The sequence below is a fragment of the Polyodon spathula genome, chromosome 6 (assembly GCF_017654505.1).
Source record: "Polyodon spathula isolate WHYD16114869_AA chromosome 6, ASM1765450v1, whole genome shotgun sequence".
Lineage (NCBI taxonomy): Eukaryota > Metazoa > Chordata > Actinopteri > Acipenseriformes > Polyodontidae > Polyodon > Polyodon spathula.
This window is the reverse complement of record NC_054539.1, coordinates 9,263,318-9,283,983: the sequence shown is the minus strand read 5'-3', so window position 1 is coordinate 9,283,983 and position 20,666 is coordinate 9,263,318. Positions and strand designations below refer to the sequence as shown.

The following is a 20,666-nucleotide window of genomic DNA, read 5'->3' as shown; positions in this document are numbered from 1 at the left end:
CAAGTATACTGCATTGTTAAAGAAGCTATTAAATATTGCCAATGGATCCTTCAAACAAAACACCCTGTTTGTAATGCATTGTTCCAACACCCACCACTAGGTGCACGCAAGTACAGGAAATTAATAAAGTACAAATCACCCCCGAACCTCTGGTGATTTTTACAATGGCATTCGGAAGTGTTGTACTTTATTTGTTTAGTGGGGGGTTGGACACAGTCATTGCAGGTTCTTGCATCAGCTGTTTCTATTTATCTAACAACATGGAAAATACTGTAGGAGGTGGGGGGACACAAGCTTTTATTTCAAACCTGTTTCATCAGCTTTTGTTTTGTTAGATTTACACAGAACCCTTTTTTGTTGTATCATTGCAACCTCTGCCTCTCTTTAGGTGAAACTAGGCGAGGATACTGCAATGATGCAGGAATGCAATTCTGACTCATTATCACGAAAAGGTCCAAAAGGTCAGAGATCTATCTGTGAATCTATTTAGGATGTAGCTGGTAATCCAGATGCACTGAACACTTTACTAAAGAATATATTAATAAAATAGACACTTGGTTTTAATAAAAGTTATTTTTTTATATATATTTATGTACACCATATATACAAATTGGATTTGTACATAAATCTGCAATACACCAGCCAAAGGCAGAGTTTAAAATATTACATTCAAACGTAGCTGAGTCCCATCCCCCCCCCCCCAGATTTTTTTTTTTTTTTTTCATAAAATCAGTGAAACTCAGCCTGCAGTGAACTTTACTGGTGAATCTGGGGGGGTGGGGCATTTCCAATTGGTTTCTAATACACTACTTCAAGATGTAAAATCAATAGCTATTTGCAAAACTGAAAGAGTATTATTTTCAAACAGGTTAACATGAAATATGATTACAGTTAAAAAAAACGGTTTTTGTTTACCTCAGTTATGCGTTTTTCTGTAATTGCACAAGAACCACATGTAAAATGCATAGAGCTACAAATCCCCTTTAATGGACTTCTTGCCTGCACTCAACAGGCATTTTCAAATCATTAATGTTGCTGAATACAGCAGTCATGTAACAACTCTTAAAAGACAGGATATCGTGTTGAATTGATGCTGTTTCTCTGTTGAAAACTTCCACAAAGTACATAAGGTTGTTTCAGTTAATAGCACCTTTTGAAATGTAACACTCCCTATGGTTATATTTTAAGGGCATTTTAGGCACAGTGCATTTTATCCCCTTCGTCACAATGTCCTTATATCCTGAAACAAAGTAAAATAAACAGTATCTCTTGCGTACAACATTAGCAGCCATACAGAAACGATGTAAATGAACAAAAAAAAAATTATGAAGCAATTCAGTGCAATGAATCCTTCAGCTGCTAGTAACATCTCAGAATCAGAACTGTGGACAACACACATACAGATGTATCAATATTTTACCTAAGCAGACAGTTCGGGCTACAGAGCTGCTACTTGGTTGAGCATCTTTTCCATGAGCATCTAACACAACTGCATTCAAATATCTGTAATAGAAATCCGATGTGATAATCTTTGCTGGTGTGGTACTTTTTGTTAGTACCAGGAGGTACTGGAGAAGAGTACTTTGGACATTGCACTATTGCGAGGCTCTGCTCGTAACAAAAACTTCTTACTATCCATTTCAGTACTTCCGACACCTTTCCTTCTTGACTGGTTCACTGTGAGAAACTGGGTTAAAACTGCTTTAAAATTAAAGATTTAACTTGGGGCATTTAACTATATAACCACCCACCCCCACCCCACAGACAAGGGCTCTGCTTTTAATTTACCAAACATAACCTAAAAATCTGGAGGATGTCAACACTTCACATAACAGTTCCTAATAATACTGATTTCCATTGCCAAAGTGCAAATTAACCTTCATGCAAGAAACACTGAAGGACTTTATCAATAATTACAGCCATAATTATAGGCAACCAGGCCTGTCCAGCATTTCTCATACATGAAGTGTTTCCATTTTTTGTCTACTACCTCATATATATATATGAGTAACATGAAAATTGGAAGTGGTTCTTAGCAAATTTAGCACTCTTCATTTTTTCTTATCAGTAACACTGTTAATAACACACCCAACTATTAAAAGTAATAAAACCCTTTTTTCAATGTGCATTGCTAGGATGGTGCTTTTGATTTCAGAGCAAGATCAGGGTTGTTAGCAGTCGCAGGTATTCAGCGTTCTGGTTTCTGCTCTGCTCAGACAGGCACTCTGTTGGAGTTGCTTGTTGCAGCACCTCTATACTTTCCTTTGCAGACTGCTTGACAAATCTCAATAGAAATAAAAAAAGTTAAAAGCTCAAAAGAGAACAAGACAGAAAGTTCATACAAAGCACAACCCAAACTACAATGAAGAGGCTGAACCCAAGGTACCAAGTTCTACAAAAAATGATTAAGAACATTTGAAAACTGGTTCCTCGTTTCCTTGCAGTTTTAAAGCACCCTGTGTGGAACAATGAGCAAGTTAATGGAAGGAGTGCACTAAAGTGACATGCTCAGAAACAAGGCAAGACAACTGTAGACTAAAACACAGAGCTGTGCAAGATAAAAACCCTCCTTCAACCTCCACTCTGTGTCTGCTGTTTAAACACTGGCAGTGCTCCCTGCTTAGGGCTGCAGTATCGACAATGAGGTCTGGTGGAGGTCGTCCGGTTCCTTTTTCAATTCTCTCTCTTCTCTGCACACTTCCTAGCTGTATTGGTTCATGAACAGAGGGTGCAGGCTGGTGACGTGTCCGATCCCTTTCGTTACTCCCTCTCGGAAGAGTAATTTGGCTCCGATTTTCAAGTACTCCGGGTGCTTTATGAACTTGAAACGCACTACAGCCTTCTCCCCTGTCCGCAGCTCATCCTAAAAAAACAAACAAAAAAAAAAAAGCTCCTCAATTATTGTAACGCAAATAAAAGTAAGGCACAAAGAGGCTTGATATAATTATAAAAGTCCTAATTACAAAAGATAAATAGCACCACCTTTAAGTAACAGCTGATTGTACGGACAGTATACATAGATTATTTTGTACATATTTTTTTTCCTTAAAATGTTCCTGTTAACCTCTGTAAAGCGGTAGCCTGAATATGAATAAAAGAAAAACCACTTTGGTGGCTTGGGACTGAGGTGAGTGTAAGCAACTCGCCAACTAACAAGAGTGAGTGAAAAACCAGTCCTGGCGTGGCCCGCGTCATTGTAATGCTAGGAGGAGATTACACTGCACTGCGTGACCTACCTTTCCATGCAAGCACCCAACAATGGCCGTCTGTCGGACATTGCCCACGTGCACGGTGACCTGGAAGCCCTTTCTGAAAGTCTTGGCGTGGAACAGAAGCACAATCTCTGCCTCAAACATCCAGCATATTGTGGGGTTCATCTCAGGACTCACCATCACCATGCCCTGGGGGGTCCAGAGCAAGGGTTTGTCATCATTGTCTATTCACTAAAAACAAACTGCACTACTGGCTAGGGATGGGGATTTTAAACTTTTAAAAAGATACAAACTCTAAAGAAGTGGTCAAATGTTTCATAATGCCAGACGTACAACTGGTCATGTGACAAATTTCACCAAATATATTTTTTAAACGTATTCATTTTAGTAATTTATCATCACACAACCAGTCTATTGCGTATCTCACTGCTGTAGTGCCACAGTAAGGGCGGATATTATAAAAATCAAACGGGGTTTGGCAATTGCCTCCAAGCAGTTTTTCTAATTGGTGAAACAGAAAGACTGACACTGGGGCGGGTGCTATCCTCGGTCGACCTGGCGCTTCATTGGTGCACCTTAAAAGAAACAAACTATTCTATAAACATTATACTAACCGAAAATGTGTTTAATATGTCTGCAGTTCTACCTCCACTGACAACTTTAATTACAACCATTGTTTGATTTTAGGACATTGAGGACATTTAAATATACACATTTCAATATATACTTTGGTGAGTAGGTGTTTATTTTTTGAAATGTTTAAACGTTATTTGCTTATTAAGAGTTTCTTTGCTTAAAGAACACTAACCAGGGCTGTCAGTATACGTCACAATGTAATATAAAGTGTGTGTGTGTGTGTGTATGCAGATATGGTTTAAACGTTGAAAACGCTGACACCTGCATAGCATTTAAATGTTCCTAAAAACTTACTAAAAGCATATCCCTAGTACTGATAAGTAAAACACCTTCAGAATGCAGCCCAGTGTCTCATTTGTTCCCCCTCGGTTAACTATTTGAAATGCACTTTGTTACATTAATATCTGACCTTGCGGAGCAGGGACCTGTCGAAGTTGCCCAGTGCCAGAGTGGCTGCCTGGCCGGCCCGGAGCACCCTGCAGGCTGATCGGTTCCTCTGGATGCTGCACACCTTCAGCTCCAGGAAGTTCCCTTCATCAGTGGGGCCCACCACCAGCTGCTCGCCCTCCCGGCAGATACCACTAAGTAGAGACATGAAATCAGCTATCTTTTTTTTTTTTTTTTTTTTATTTTTTTTTTTATTTGCTTAACTAGACTACATAAACCTGTGTTGTGTGTCTCAAGGACTTCTATGTTCTGAATCTGCAATCAGAATTAGAACCCAGTTGCTACAGACCAGCGCACTTCCAAAGGACATGGTTTACCAGAGCAGTTGCTGTGTAATAACACTGGTGGGAACTTTAAAAACTGCGATAAAAATATTACTCCGATTGTACAGTTGTTTGAGCCATTCCTCAAACAGGAATTAAGCTAATAGAAAATTCTAAAAGAAAACCAGCTATGCATTATTATTCTGGTCCCTGGTTGTTCACATGATTCAGTGAGTGCATCATGCAAAACACGACCTGAAAATCCCCCGAGCTGGAATAAAGGGTGACATTTGCAACACTGACCTGTAGAGGGTTCCTCCAACAACTGTTCCTACTTCTGGTACTGTGTAGATTTCATCAACCTGAAAACAAGAAAGAATAATCAGAACGGTAGTCTTGCTGAACTGAGGCAGGCAACATTACACTATGTAACACAATTTTTGTTCCTGGGTAGTAAGTGTTATTTCCTAATTGCTTATGCCTCAAAAGTATAGAAAATGGCTATTATTCCCCACAAACTTTTTACAGTGTATTTACAGTATAATTGTAAATCTCGAAAAACTATTCACTTCTAAATCTTTTGTAGTCATTTTTGTATTACTTTAGTATAAATACATGTTAATTTGGATTCATATGTTGTTTTTTTCTGACTTTATGTGAATGAAAAGACACACATTTGCCTGTTTTCCCATTGGAAATAGTGATATTTTGAAATATCACTGTCCTGGTCACAAAAGCAAAGTTTGTGGGGAATAATAGCCATGTTCTATACTTTTGAGGCATAAGCAATTAGGAAATAACACTTACTACCCAGGAACAAAAAAAAAAAAAAAAAAAATATTTGTTACACAGTGTTATCAATACCCTTTAATCTCAGCATCATGTTGACATTTTGTACTGACTGAAGACTACTGTAATAATTGTACCAGTTTTAAAATGTTGCACGCATAATCACGCACAGAACATGGTTTCACTATAAAAAACCAAAAAACTGGTGCAACTATTATTTGAAGTTATGGCAGTATTATTTTGCACGGTAGCCCTTCACTAAATAAACATCACGAGGGCTGTGCAGGAGTCCTGGGTTCGGGGGGGGGGGGGGGGGGGGGTCAGTTGTGGGCTGTGGCACCCCGAGCACAGACAGGAGAGGCGAGGCTGTACCTGGAACTCTGTCAGCTGCTGCATCAGCTCCTCCTGCTCCTTACTGTTGCTCAGGGGCGGGAGGATATTGAAGAAAACCTTCAGCAGGTCCAGGTTTTCTCCCGAAACACTTGACAGTGTGAAAATCGGCGTGATACTAAGAATACAGACAATTGAGACACTTTAGTTTGATTAGTTACTATGAAGGGAATAAAACCAATGTGTGTGTGTAATTTATATATATTTATTTCCCCCCCCCCATGTTTCTATGTTTGGGAAAGACAGTCAAAACGCTTGTCATTGCATTTTCCAAAGCTTCTTTTTGTATGTTTCTATGTCACAATGCAGGCCTAGTTCAGGGAACAGTGCTTGTAAATAAACAAATGAGAGAAATAATTGATCAGTGGAATGAGAGCGCACCTGGGGGACAGTGCAAACTGCTGGGCGGCAGTGACGGCGCTGCTCTCGCCCGTCTGTGCCAGCGCGGCGGAGTTCTTTCAAACTGATCAGCTTTACATATGTCTGTGTGTAGCCGACCGCCACATATATACTGGCATCGCCTACTGTATATGTCTGACACGCTGACGCGCATACATCCGCAGTGGCAACCAGCATGGGGACCTTGTTACAGCCGGGCTGTTTCAGGATCCTCTCCAGTTGCCTGACCGTGCGCTCGATGGTGTTCTTGGTGCACAGGTCAACCTTGCTGACCACTATGAAGATGGGCACCTTCAGAGCCATGGCCAGGCCCAGGTGCTCTCGCGTCGTGCCAGCTGAGGAGGAGAGGCCATTACAAAACATGAACATGCAATCTACAGCTATGGACAAAAGTTTCTGTATCACCTAGAATTTTAGGATTGAGACATAATTTAAAAAAAAAAAAAAAAAAGAAAGAAAAAATTCTATGAACATAATTTAGATCCTTTATTTAACATAATGCAAATCAAAGAAACTTCAAAATGATATTGCAAAAGTCTACCATAAGCCATACAGTATTTCATGTTAGATCTCGTAATGTCACTTTTTTAAAATGTGTCAGTTTTACATTAAGTATATGAAAAACTACAAGGTGGTATGTAATTCGATATGTCAATGTAACATTATTCAGCAGGTTTCACTCAACTTAGAAGCAAAAAAAGTTAATTCTACAGGGTGATGCAAAACTTTTGGCCAGAGCTGTGTAATCTTCTCATGTCACTTACCTACATTCTAAAGCACATGTAAATAAAAAGGCAAGCTCAAATTCTGAGCAAAGTTAAATGCAGGCAAGGCACTGTCTGAATTTTTTTTTTTTTTGGAAAATAAACTCAGAAAAATAAATTCAAATGAAAAAAAAAAAAGAGTGTTCAACACTATGATGAATAAAGCTTACCTATGCCTGTGTTAGCACCAACAACCAGCATGGCAAAGTCAGGGCAGTAGCTGGTCAGGCCGAAGATGGTTGTTTTCAAGTACTTGTGGTGCCCCGCCAGATCGATGAAGGTGATCATTTTGGAGGCCCTCTCACAGATCTCCTCTGCTGTCCGTGATTCGCTGTAGTTTACCACCTGGAAGGAGGACCAGGCAAGGTCAGGGGCACATTCAGATTCTTTACACCATTTGAAAATGTCTGCTTATTGCCAGACTGCTCTGCTCTCCTGCCCTGCCCTGCCCTGCCTACCTCCCCTTTGCTGTTGAAGCCCATGATCTCAAAGCTGATGCTGGAGGTCCTGCCAGACTGGATTTCGTGGAGGTGTCTGAAGAGGTTGAGGCGCGCACGCCCCCGCCCGTTGTCCAGCTCTCCCTGTGTCAGCACACCCAGCAGGGTGGACTTGCCCGAGTCCACATTCCCCAGCACTGCCACCCGCAGGTCCAGAAACTGCACACAAACACACAAGCACTGGCTTATTTGTTTCAGGACACAATAAAGAATGTAAAAGTGCTGAATATCTATTTTGTATTCAAAGCTACATAGTGAATAACTCATTCTGGAACCTTGCACAAACCATTCTGGATCCCAAGATCGTAGCACCACCTGTTTTATGCAAAATATTCTGCTCATTGGTGATTCAACTCCTATTGCAGGTACTTTGTTTTTAAATACATATGTACATATTTACAGATCAGTGAATAAAAACGTTTTTGGTATATTAATGCTGACAGTCTATTCATTACTGTGACCTGAACTTAGTAATTAATCTCAACCTGACAAATACTGTGTCGACAAATAAAATAATAGTCATGTATAATAATGTACGCGTGTGTTTATACCGTTTTTAAGGTGATTTAAATTACATTAAAACAATGAATGCTCATACCTCTCCTAGCGCACCTACAGAGTCCTGGCGTGGCTCACCCTCTGCCCCTTGCCTCTTTCAACTCATCTCAAACTCAATCTCTCAAAATCAGATCTCCTTTTCTTCCCGCTCTCTGCCTCCACCACCGCTGATCTCTCTATCTCTATTCCAGTTGTATTCACCACCCTGTCTCCCTCCTCATCCACCAAAAACCTTTGTGTCACCATTGACGCCCCCCTCCTCCCTCCTTTCCTACTCTCAGCACAACTCTACTCTGGCACGCTCCTGTCGCTTCTTCCGAAGCAACACACAGAATTCACCCCTTCCTCACCGACTACTCCAAACAGCTCCTAGTTAAGGTCCTGGTACTATCCCGCATTGACTACTGCAACTCCCTCCTGGCCGGCCTTTCTGCCTCTGCTACCTATCCACTCCAGCTCATCCTGGGGTGGCCGCCTTGCTAAAATCTCTCCAAGAGCAAGGCGTAAAATCGTCAAGGTAGTCACCTAGAACAACATCCAGGGATCTGCAGGCCTCTCTCGCCTCGGCTAAGGTCAGTATTCATGACTCCACCATCAGAAAGACACTGGGCAAAAATGGGATTCATGGCAAAGTAGCAAAGCGGAAACCACTGCTCACTAAGTTTGCCAAAAAGCACCTGGATGATCCTCAAGAGTTCTGGAACAATGTTCTATGGACAGATGAGTCAAAAGTGGAACTTTTTGGCCAACACGGGCCCCGTCACGTCTGGCAAAAACCAAACACTGCAGTCCACAGTAAGAACCTCGTACCAATGGTCAAGCATGGTGGTGGTAGTGTCATGATTTGCAGATGATTTGCTGCATCAGGACCTGGACGACTTGCCATCATTGAAGGAACCATGAATTCTACAGGAGAATGTCAGGCCATCCGTCCGTGAGCTGAAGCTGAAGTGCAGCTGGGTCATACAGCAAGACAATGATCCGAAACACACAAGCAAGTCTACATCAGAATGGTTGAAGTTTTGGAATGGCCTAGTCAAAGTCTAGCCCTAAACCCACTAAGATGTTGTGGCAGGACCTGAAACTAGCAGTTTATGCTTGAAAACCCACAAATGTCACTGAATTGAAGCAGTTCTGCATGAAAGAGTGGGCCAAAATTCCCCCATGGCACTAAGAGACTGATCAATAACTAGGAAGGAAGTGTTTGGTTGCATTTATTGCTGCTAAAGGAAGCGTAACCAGTTATTGAGTCTAAGGGGGTGATTACTTTTTCACACGGGAGCATTGGGTGTTGCATAACTTTCTTTAATAAATAAATGAAATACATATTAAAATGTTGAGTTATTTGTTCACTCAGGGTACCTTTTATCTAATATTAGATTTTGGTTGAAGATCTGATCATTCAGTGTAAAAAATATGCAAAAAAGCAGAAAATCAGACAGGGGGCAAACACTTTTTCACGGTACTGTATGTGGTCAGCAGATCTTGACGATAAGAAGGTCCAAGACCATGTAAGGTAATAAGATTTTTTTTTAAATCACAAGATGCGAGTAAATGCAATTCTCCAGATCTGACCGTTTCTCTTTGATTGCCTTCTTGTCAGCATCCAGCACAGCACATGTGGTCCCCAGTGTCATTTGCCAAAAGTCTGAGGCTATCAATGCATTGTCTGTGAGAGTTAACTGCAGTTTGGGTGGCATCCAGTGAAGATTTAATGGTGGCAAATGAATTTTGGAATTAAGAGCAGCAGTGAAGGCTGCATTGAGCTTTTCCAATTCAGAAACAATGTCGGCCATAGAAACCGCTACAGCAGGCCCAACACACTCAAGAAGCCCCTTGGTCGGCCCGAAAGGGTATCCAAAAGTTCAGAATCTACCGCAAAACCTTGTTTCGATCTTGCCTTGGATATCTTGCAATGAATATGCAAAGATGTTTAAAAAAAAAAAAAAAGTACACTGTAAACTTAGTATTAAAAAAAGAGGGGTTTAGAACGTAAAATTTTGTGGAAGTGAGCAGCACACATGTCTACTCCATCTACTGTTCAACTGGAAATGTCAACTCGCAATGCTAACAATTATAAACAGCTCAATGACATCTTACACAGTTTTAGCAAAATTGTCTGCACTTTAGTTATTCCCATATAAGCAAGCTTTTAGATTTTAAGAGGAAAGAAAGGTTGGTTCCTCTTAAAACAATCTGTTGAAACTCACCTGCTGGTTGTCTGGAACTTTCCTCACTAAAACCTCAGCGATTTTTCTGGGGATGTCCGAGTCATAGTCTACTTCTCTCTCTCTGATGACCGCGATGTCAGCCCCAACCCTGGAAAACAAGGAACAACATATTGGATTTCACTGTGTTAGAATGTTGCCATGTCTCATTTGAATATGCTTTCAAAGAGTTTGGACAATTTACCAGGATAATGCTGTAGAAAAAGTTGGCTTACGGTATGTAACTCACAAGGGTGTTTTTTTTTTTTTTTTTGTTAGTTTTTGCTTTAGATTGTTATAAAAAAATAATAATTGATAATTCTGTTGAATGAAAACATGATAATTTTAGCCTCTGAATACATCAAGCATGTTTCACCAAGTACTTAAAAATCTGTCCCAGCAATAATCTGACCCACTAGGCAGCATAAATACAAAAATCGATCCTCCATGCTTTATAGCCCCCTGCTGGGTAAGCAAAGGCGCCAGGATGCCCATCAAAGATCCATTATCGGAAATCTCTGTCAGTCCACTGTCTGGTGGAAATAGGGTGGTGGGCCATGAGGACACAGATTAATATTACTAACAACCCAGTGCTTGAATTTCATTTTTGTATGCTGCAGCCAATGGGGGGGGGATTCCAAAATTTTAGGGGGGAATGGAAAAAGAAAAGGCACTTTTGCATATAAAAAATACTTTACATATTTTACTGAATCATCATTCACACTGGTGTTTTAAAATAAGCTGCTTTCAGGAGACCTAACAGCTGTTCATCACAAAATTTTCTTTCATAATATGTAAGTTACAACTGGCGCAGGCATACTATATATGGCAGAGATGAGAATGTGTAAAAAATAAATAAATAAATAAATAAACAAACACTTTTCCAAAAAAATGTGTAAAAATTGTCACTGTTTACTTACTGCAGTGTATTGAGTTTCTATAACACTTAAAGATAGATGCCTAAAATCACGTACAAGAGAATAAAGTCTCGTGGCACTCAAAATACCCAGCACTACTTTTTTTTTCCACCACTGAAGAGAAAATCCATTCCGAGCATGGTGACAGACCAGCTAGTCAAATACAGGACTCGACCGACACAAAAACGCAAAGCCACATAAAAATGTCACCACCTTTGGTATGAAAAGTAGAAAATGTGGAACTCCATAGGCATCTTCAGTAAGACTGCAAACCTTCAGTATGAATGAAGACTTTATGATTCAGTGTTAATGAATATTGAAGGCAATGAAATGCTGGAAGTCTTCTGTACACATTCCATCAAACACGCTTCAGTTTTCAACAACACCTCCAGACAACAACCAACCCCCTACCTACTGTACCTTAAATCCTCCAACCAAAGCTGCCGCTGCAATACCTCTTTGCTATTATGCACCAGTAAATACCTTAGTGTGTTCTTTCAAGTGTGGTGGCTTTTTGTTAGACAATATCTGTGTGTAAAACAAACGCTCTTTCTATAGAGACCACTCTTTAGGACAGACCTTGACTCGGTTACTACAGTACAGGTGCTTTTTGTGTCTTGCATCAGTTATACAGGTCTGGTTGCCATTGGCAACATGCAAAGCTCCAAAGTACAGAACAGTACGACAGCGTCTTCAATTATTAAACTAAGAAGATCAGTGGCAGGCGGTGGATGTGTGAATATCAGATTCAGTTATGAGGATTTTGCTGTACAAAGGATGATCAGAAAGACCTGGGGGAAACTGGAGCCCTGTGTGTTCTATAAGTACAGGTTGCAAACAATGAATAAAGGCAAGTGAGAAGAAAGTATTGCATATTGTTGGGAGAAGATTTTGTTTAACTAAAACAAAAACATGACAAAGCTTTCAATGCCCATCACATATTCTATATTCCATGTTCAAACAAAAAGGGTAATTTAACTCCGAATGTGCAACTGCACATGCTGAAAACACCTGCACATGTGCAGCTTTCCTAGTGTTTTAAAGTCGCAGCACGCTTACTTCTCAGCCATCCTGCGGAGCGTCTTCAATGAGGCTCGCATGTCCTCCTCAGACAGACCCACCAGCAGGCCATTGTCCTCCACCCCGATCTGGTACACCGCCTCCCCGCGGCCCTCCTGAAGCCGCCACTTCATCTGTGTCACTAGGTGCTCGAAGCGGTACTGCGTGGGGTTCACCAGCTTCAACTGAACACACAAAAACAATAGAAACCACTCCGGCTCCATCCACAAAAATTGGTTTATGGAAAATAGAGGTTTTACAAATGAGTAATTGTACCAATGTGTTTTCAATCACATACACACACGTTATAGAAGACTATGAGTCCCATAAATGCTTGATGTCCGAAAACACTGATAATATAACAAGTTTAAGAAGACAAGCCCAAGCTTGTTACCTATATGTTGTGGCTAATAAAGCTTACAACAAAACCTGGAAAAGGCAAAACTGCTATGCAAGAGGAGTCTTATTTCCTTCCCTGAATTCATTAAAAAAAAAAATTAAAAGGAGCTGGATTTTGTATCCCAGGAATTGTTCCATATTTAGGCTAATTCCCCAGAAAAATGCAGCTTTCAGTTCAAGCTTGGTGACTTCCTGTATTGGGTGAGCTTTGTGTGCAAATTTCATATAATGCTTCATTACTGTGGTTACATAAAAATAAAAACAAAGACCAGGCCAGAGTTTAAGCTGTTCGGGTTTATAAACTAATAACAGACTCCCACAATTTGCAGTTTGGTTTGTTTTTTGTCTCTGCATCTGCTCCAATTTCCATCTGTAAACCACACAATTTCTCTCAGCAATATTGGGGAACGAACATAAGGGCCCCCCAACCCCCAACATTTCACAGCAGGTGTTTACATTAGGCATTAGTGTTTGAGTTTTCAGTGTTAGACACAGAGATTGTCCTTAAATAATAATAATTAATACATTTATGGGAAAAATAGCTTACCTTGTACTCTATATTTCCTTCTTCAGCCTAAAACACACACAAAAATAGAGTTAGTAGAGAAGCTCACCCATGACATTTATTCAATTTTAGATCACTTTGGGTAACACTGCAACCCTTGTGTGTTTCAACTACTGAATGTTTTGACATAAATGGAAAACAGCTGCATTTTTTGTTAATATTTAAATTTGAAATGCATATAACACCCTAGAATTGGTCACATACTGAGACAGAAGTCTCAGTACATGTTCACATTTGTCCTTGTACCAACTTAATTCCAGTGGATGGCTTCAGATGTCACTCTCCACATACAAATTGTTTTGGTATCTGGAGACTACTTATAACAACAATGTTCTCAATATTGTACTTCGACACTAAATAAATAACAGATTACTGTCCATAAAAACATACTCCAAGATAGAGTTCCAAAATGTTTATGTTTTTGTTAGCTGAAACCAAGAGTACTGATGAAATCAATAGCCTGCTACTCAGGGGCCCGCTTCATAAAATAGATTTGCGACGATTCGCAATCCCAAGTACTTCACAAATAAGAAACTGGGTTTCATAAAACTTTCGCAGAGCTGCGACATTGTCGATTTCCACCAGAAACCTGCGACTGCCAGGACATACCATGGCGCTCATACTACTAGCTCGCTGTGGAACTGTATGCTTTACTGAACAGATTTCTCAGGGAAAACATTCTGATGACAATATGAACTTGTCTTTGTATCTTATAACCCTCCCGATAGGGCTTTCTATTAATATATATATATATTATATATATATATATATATATATATATATATATATATTATATAATAACACCGTGTAACAATTTTTTTTTTTTGTTCCTGGGTAGTAAGTGTTATTTCCTAATTGCTTATGCCTCAAAAGTATAGAACATGGCTACTATTCCCCACAAACTTTGCTTTTGTGACCAGGACAGTGATATTTCAAAATATGACTATTTCCAATGGGAAAACGGGCAAATGTGTGTCTTTTCATTCACATAAAGTCAGAAAAAAACAACATATGAATCCAAATTAACATGTATTTATACTAAAGTAATACAAAAATGACTACAAAAGATTTAGAAGCGAGTAGTTTTTCAAGATTTACGATTATACTGTATTTACAATATAATTGTAAATCTCGAAAAACTACTCACTTCTAAATCTTTTGTAGTCATTTTTGTATTACTTTAGTATAAATACATGTTAATTTGGATTCATGTTGTTTTTCTGACTGAACAAAAAGACACACATTTGCCCATTTGAGATTTACGATTATACTGTAAATACAGTATAATCGTAAATCACAAAAAACTACTCACTTCTAAATCTTTTGTAGTCATTTTTGTATTGTTGTTTTTTTTCTGACTATGTGAACAGAGCTCTTTGAGATGTTACAGTAATAAAATAAATGACTTGGGTCGCATTATTGAGGAGTTTGGTGGTAAAACGAGGGATCAGGAGAGGATTTATCAGTATGCACGACTATGAAGAGTTATGTGAAAAATACAGCGAACAAGGAGTGGGGCATGGCTGGAGATGCAGTACCGAGTGTTCTGTGCTATGCAGTACCTTTTAAACCTGCTTTACTCTGAAAAAATTCTATTTTAAACAGCGCATGTAAAATAAATAGCACGTGTGAAAATAAATTGGACCTGACGCGCCTGACAAGAGCTGAATAAATGGACCGCTAAGGGTTAAACTTGGTGACAATGCCGTGCAGCAATTATGATGTGGATAATAATAACAATAACAATAATAATAACAACTAGAACTGCCAGGCAGTTTTATGGCTTGCAAGCTTGTATACAAAAAAACACATAAAGAATTACAGGGAGCACTTTCAATTCAAAACACTGCATTAGTTCATGATCTCATGATGCTTTATAACTTTAAACACCATAGTAGCCATGACCCTATCTGCACACTGTAAGGAGTTAAAACTAATTTTACATTTAAATCTTAAGGAGGGGTCAAAGGTCACTATGAAGGTAATTTTTGAATACAGCACATATGGGTTCCTAAATGTACTGTATAGTAACCATAGCCCTACGTGCAGTGTAAGGAGTTGTAAGCTAGTTTTACATTTGACCTTAGAGAGGGCAAAGGTTGCAGGCAAAGTCATTTTTGGATAGAGCACATATGGTTTCCTATATGTGTTCCATAGTAACGATTAACCTATCTGCATTGGTAAGGAATTATAAGCTAGTTTTACATTTGACTGAAGATGTTTAAAGATTTTTTTTTTAAAAATGCGTTGGGCGGCCATCTTGGTTTACACACAAACACCATTTTTGAAAAAGTCAATTGTATTCACACAGGGATGGTGCTTGTCAACTCTGGAGTTAATCAACTAAACAGTGTTCAACTGAAACGGTTTTAAATTTAAGAACAAAACGCTGGTCTGGCTGCCATCTTGTTTTACGAAAGAACACCATTTTGCCAAATTTGAATTCCATTGTCCCCAGGATGAGGCCTACCAAGTTAGGAGTTAGTTGGTTAAACGGTTTGCAAACAGAAGCAGTTTGATGTTTGGTTGCATTTAGGCAAATTTGGTGGCAGCCATTTTGACAGTAAAATTGATCGCAACAACTTCTGCTTCGCAAACTTGAAGCAGGTTTGGTTGCTGATGACATATGCAAAGTTTCAGATCAATCGGTTCACGGTTCCCAAGAAGATTTTGAAAGGTTTTTGAAAAAAAAAAATGCGTAAGGCCACTATCTTGGTTGACACAGGAGTGCATTTTTTTAAAAATCTTAACTAATCTACATGGGATAATACCTGGCAAGTGTAATGTTAATTGGTTACACTGTGTGCGAACAGGAGCAGTTTAAAGTTTAGGGAGGAAAAATGACATTAATAATAATAATGATGACAATAAATAAATAAATCTTTACAATAACAATAGGCTTCCCAAGCCAGCTTGCAAGACTAATAACACACAAAACCTGATATAAATAAATAAAATGAAGCAAACTCATGTGACAAAAATAGTTACACTTGTCTCCTTCTCACTTCTAGATAAAAACTATCCAAGAGAAACCCACCAGATTCCCAAATCACAGAAACAAAAAGCACTTTCCTCAATTCCTCTCAGCTTCAGTTTACCACAGCAATAAAGCTTTGTTGCAGCAGCCACCTCCATGTTATTACCTGCCCCATAAGTTTAAATAATGAGGCTAAATGCAACTTGATTATCAAGCATGCCCCCTAACAAAGACTAACAAACGTGTCAAGGTAGCGAGAGTAATGTTTCGGTCAAAAGCCCCTTTTCAGCTGTGTAAAAGAAAAGCCATCACAGATCAGTAAACTCTTTCTTTAAATGCGTTTGCTGCACACCGTTGAATTTTTCCTTCTCTACACAGCTGAAGAAGGGATTTCCTCATGTATATGTATGGAACTTCAAAGTACAGCCAGTTACTTCTACACAGCTCTTGTTGACAGTGAGGTATTTTGGTTTTCATCAATCAACTTTAAAGCTTTTTCATCTTTTTCCTTTTTTTATTTTATTTTTTTTTAAATGTGTTCTGCTTGCTAGATCTATCAGTTTCTTTCTTATTTCGGCTACTGTTCTTTACTTGTGTGGCTATAGCACGGCTCTCTCTACTAAGAACAGAAAATGGTGAAAATCATAGATTCAACAATGAGTGGACCAATAAATACTTATTTATTTTACCAGCTGTACCAAACGCAAAGCCAGTGTGTTTATTGTGCAATGAATGTGTGTCAGTGGTTAAGGAATACAATATGAAAAGGCATTCTGAAACCAAACAAGGAGCTTTTGGAAATACGTATCCAGAGGGCACAGTGGTTAGAAGCTCTGATCTCTTAACACATACACTATTAATATGTTGCGCACATTTTAAAATGTCTGTAATGATACTCAGTTAAATTTTCACACTGTTATTAAACTACTAAGTAAAATGTGTAAGTCTTGTTCAATATATGAACATTAAGTTAGAGAATATTTATTATTGCTTAAAAATGTGCAGATTTAAATACCCTGGCCTGCCTACTCCTAAGTGTTTTCCAATCTGGCCTCCTTAAATTAAAAAAAAACTAGCTGAAGAGCCATGCTCTAACTAAGGCAACTATCTGTCCAGGGTATATGAGAAACACATGCAAGCAGTTTTACAGCAAGTACAGCGTAAACCAGTCTGCGTTATTGCACAGGAAACTACAGATGGGAGAGATGTGTCCTGAACTTTGTATTTAATTTGTAATTTTATGAAAATTGTACATTTTTGTAATAATGCCCCTCGTTTACAGATTTCTGGTTGAAATAGCTAGTGCCAGAAAAAAAATATAGCGCTGTGTATCCCCTGTTGAAGTATGAGCTCTGTAAATAATGAAATCTGTGTTGATACTGAGAGAAAAGTATCAGATTCAGCTTTGCTTCTAAGGCCTTGTTTAGCACTTTTAAATATTAAAAGGCGCATGATGCAACAGGGACACTGGCAACCTCACTGAAATCACAATGCTCCTACTGAATGCTGAGCTTAAGCAGACACTGCTTTTTGAATAATACAAAGTTGTAGCAGACACTGCTTGTTATCCTGGAAAACTTTTTGAAAAAAAAAAAATCAATAAATGTACCAAATAACTCAACACCTGTCACAGTCCAGGAAAGCACAGGTCTGTAAATTTGATTCACAGATGAGCCCTCAGTGCTGCAGATGATTGTGGTTTATCACAGCTGGGTATGGGTTGATCAAATCAGACCCTTAGTTTATTTTAAAGTTTTACCTGAAAGTAAAAAGTGAACATCTAGCACAACATACATTCTGGACTGGGACTACAGTAATTAGCAGGTGTTGTTCAGGTCAGAATTTAGGTCAGGGGTGTCCAGTCACGGTCCTGGAGGGCCATTCCACTCCAGGTTTAACAGGTTCAGTGAGTTAACTACTTCAGGGTCTGATGAATGTTTAATTGGTTCAATGATACAGATTAGAACAGGGTTGGAACAAAGACCAGGTGTGGAAGAGCCACCTTTGGCCACCCCTGACCAGTGCACTCTCAGAATCCCACAAGGCTCTGTACCTAACTGTGGCTGCCTTTGTCCTGATATTTTCGTAAGCACTAAAATCTGAATTCAAGCTTAAAAAAATAAAAATAAAAAACACTACACAGCTGAACCATGTGAGCCTCTCGCTTCTCTTATCACACTGTTACTGTACCACCACCCCAAAAAATAAAACTGCTTTTACAATTTTGTTAAATCAATCTACAATGGAACGTCTGAAAATTATGTGCCTATTTTTTGTAGCAGTATCATGTCGGATATTCCACCTTGCTCAAGTAAAATATGACTATGAATACAGATCACAGATAATATACAGACAGTAATAAAAGAATAAAAAAACATTTTTCTATTATATTCATTTTAAAAATCCATTGTACTCAATTACATTAGCTAATGAATGTCTTTACTAAGAAAAAAACTGGCTTAGCCTACATATTTGTTTATGGAAACTACTGTAGCATAGTTTTTTTTTTTTCAATACTACATGCTTCAGTACACCACGATCCCAGCATACTTACAAACACGTCTATCAGAGTGAAGACGACGGCGACTCTATCTGATCCCATAAGTGCCTAACATTTACACTTCTTTAGAATGTCAAGGTTTCATGGCATTTGTTTGAATTCATCTGTTCCACTTATTACATGATTTCACAATGAAACTCGGGGACATTTTGTGACAGCCTATAAACATTAAAAGGGGTGTCGATTATCCAAACAGACTGACAATGACTGTCAGATTACAATATTAGCTAGTCTTACTGAATGCTTCCGTCTTCCGCGGTTGGTTCTTTCAATTAGAATTGGATAACCCGTTTCTGAGTTGTCGTATGCGAGATTTTCAGAAGTAAATTAACGCGTCAGAATATAAATTCGCAACATGAATGCCACTGCAGAAGTATTCAAACGATGCTCTTGTGATCACTGTCGTCTTTATGATACTGGATAGTATGCGTGAAGCTGCTACTAACCCATACGGCACACAAGTTAAATGACACGTACTGTATTTTTTTTTTTTTTTAACTTACCTCAGGAGGTAGATAAGGCGGGTTGTTGCTGGGTTTTGTATTCCTTGTGGAACGGTTTTTTACTTTTTTGCTGTTTTTCGCGTAGGATTTTTTCGACATAAAACTCAAACCATTGCCCGAACCCGAACACTGCGGCCCAGCTATCAATCCGGAACCAGTACCAAAAAGCTCGGCCACCCGCGAATCCATCACAGGATTGGACCCTTGCAATCCTCCTCAGATAATTGTCACAGAACAGCGGGACATTCAAGCCGTCCGGAGACACGGAGCAAGAATACAAAAAGCAAACCCTACCCTGCAAAAACAACAATAACATAACCCCGTCCGCTCAGACCGTGAGGATATACGCCTCCTTCTGATTAGTGGAAGCTGGCGCAGGCCATCTAACAACAGATGATGAGCGCCCCCTAACGCCCTTGTACAATATCTTCGTCTAGATATATCTCCGTTTTCCAGCGGTCACTATGTAATGCAATACGGTATATGTTTTTCTTTCAATTTTTTAAAATTTCCCTTCCCCTCTGGGTCAAGCTATTGTCTATCACGTTGTAAATGGTTCATAATTAATGAGGTTGCATGTCGTTTTTTTTGTTTGTTTTTTTGTTTTTTCTCAGTGGAGAAATTAGTTGGTGTTGTGATCTGCGTGCTTTTGAAAACTATAATTTTAAGAACATAAGAAAGTTTACAAACGAGAGGAGGCCATACGGCTTGCTCGTTTGGTTGTTAGTAGCTTATTGATCCCAGAATCTCATCAAGCAGCTTCTTGAAGGATCCCAGGGTGTCAGCTTCAACAACATTATTGGGGAGTTGGTTCCAGAGCCTCACGATTCTCTGTGTAAAAAAGTGTCTCCTATTTTCTGTTCTGAATGCACCTTTATCTAATCTCCATTTGTGACCGATTCTTTTTTTCAGGAAATAAAAAGTCCCCTGGGTCGACATGTCAATACCTTTTAGAAACCTAAGGTTCATGGGGTATTTATTGGCCGTTGGACCTGTTTCAGCAAATATAGAGACTAATATCATAAAATCATAATGTATCGATCTCAGGAAAACGAAATAATGACTTTCATTTTCAAAATTATCTCGTGATCTCAACATAACAAGATTTTTTTTTTTCCCAGATGGCTTCAACGAGCTGCCGTACAACACAATTATATATATATATATATATATATATATATATATATATATATATATATATATATATATATATATATATATAATATTTAGCTTCGTTCCTCGCCGTACGGTTTAATTAATTAATTGATTTATGATTCTGCTTCGCCCACTGGGTCCCCAATGTCTCCAGTCTGGGTGTCTGTTCCGTTCTAGAAATAGCTTCCCAGAATGAAACTATTGTAGTTGAAAAGGGGACCCTTATGGTACTATTACTTTTACTAATTCTGTTCAGTTTTTCAAATTGTAGAAAGTATTTATGAATTATTATTATTTCATTATAATTATTAATATCATTTAAATCGTGTATTACAATATTTTCAATTATAACACAAGTTGCTGAAAGCC

The 20,666-nt window shown here is 38.9% G+C and overlaps 1 protein-coding gene across 1 annotated transcript; it reads right to left on the bottom strand.

Moving 5' to 3' along the window:
• Positions 1-564: 564 nt before the first annotated feature.
• LOC121316810 (GTP-binding protein 2-like) lies at positions 565-19,567 on the bottom strand. Its single transcript, XM_041252024.1, has 13 exons — positions 19,143-19,567; positions 13,085-13,111; positions 12,139-12,323; positions 10,166-10,274; positions 7,359-7,556; positions 7,071-7,245; positions 6,291-6,471; positions 6,119-6,157; positions 5,720-5,855; positions 4,862-4,920; positions 4,258-4,429; positions 3,237-3,401; positions 565-2,863 (listed from the first exon to the last, which is right to left on the bottom strand). Exons 1-13 carry the CDS (start codon positions 19,329-19,331, stop codon positions 2,702-2,704), a joined length of 1,797 nt encoding a protein of 598 aa, XP_041107958.1. The 5' UTR covers positions 19,332-19,567; the 3' UTR covers positions 565-2,701.
• Positions 19,568-20,666: the final 1,099 nt, after the last annotated feature.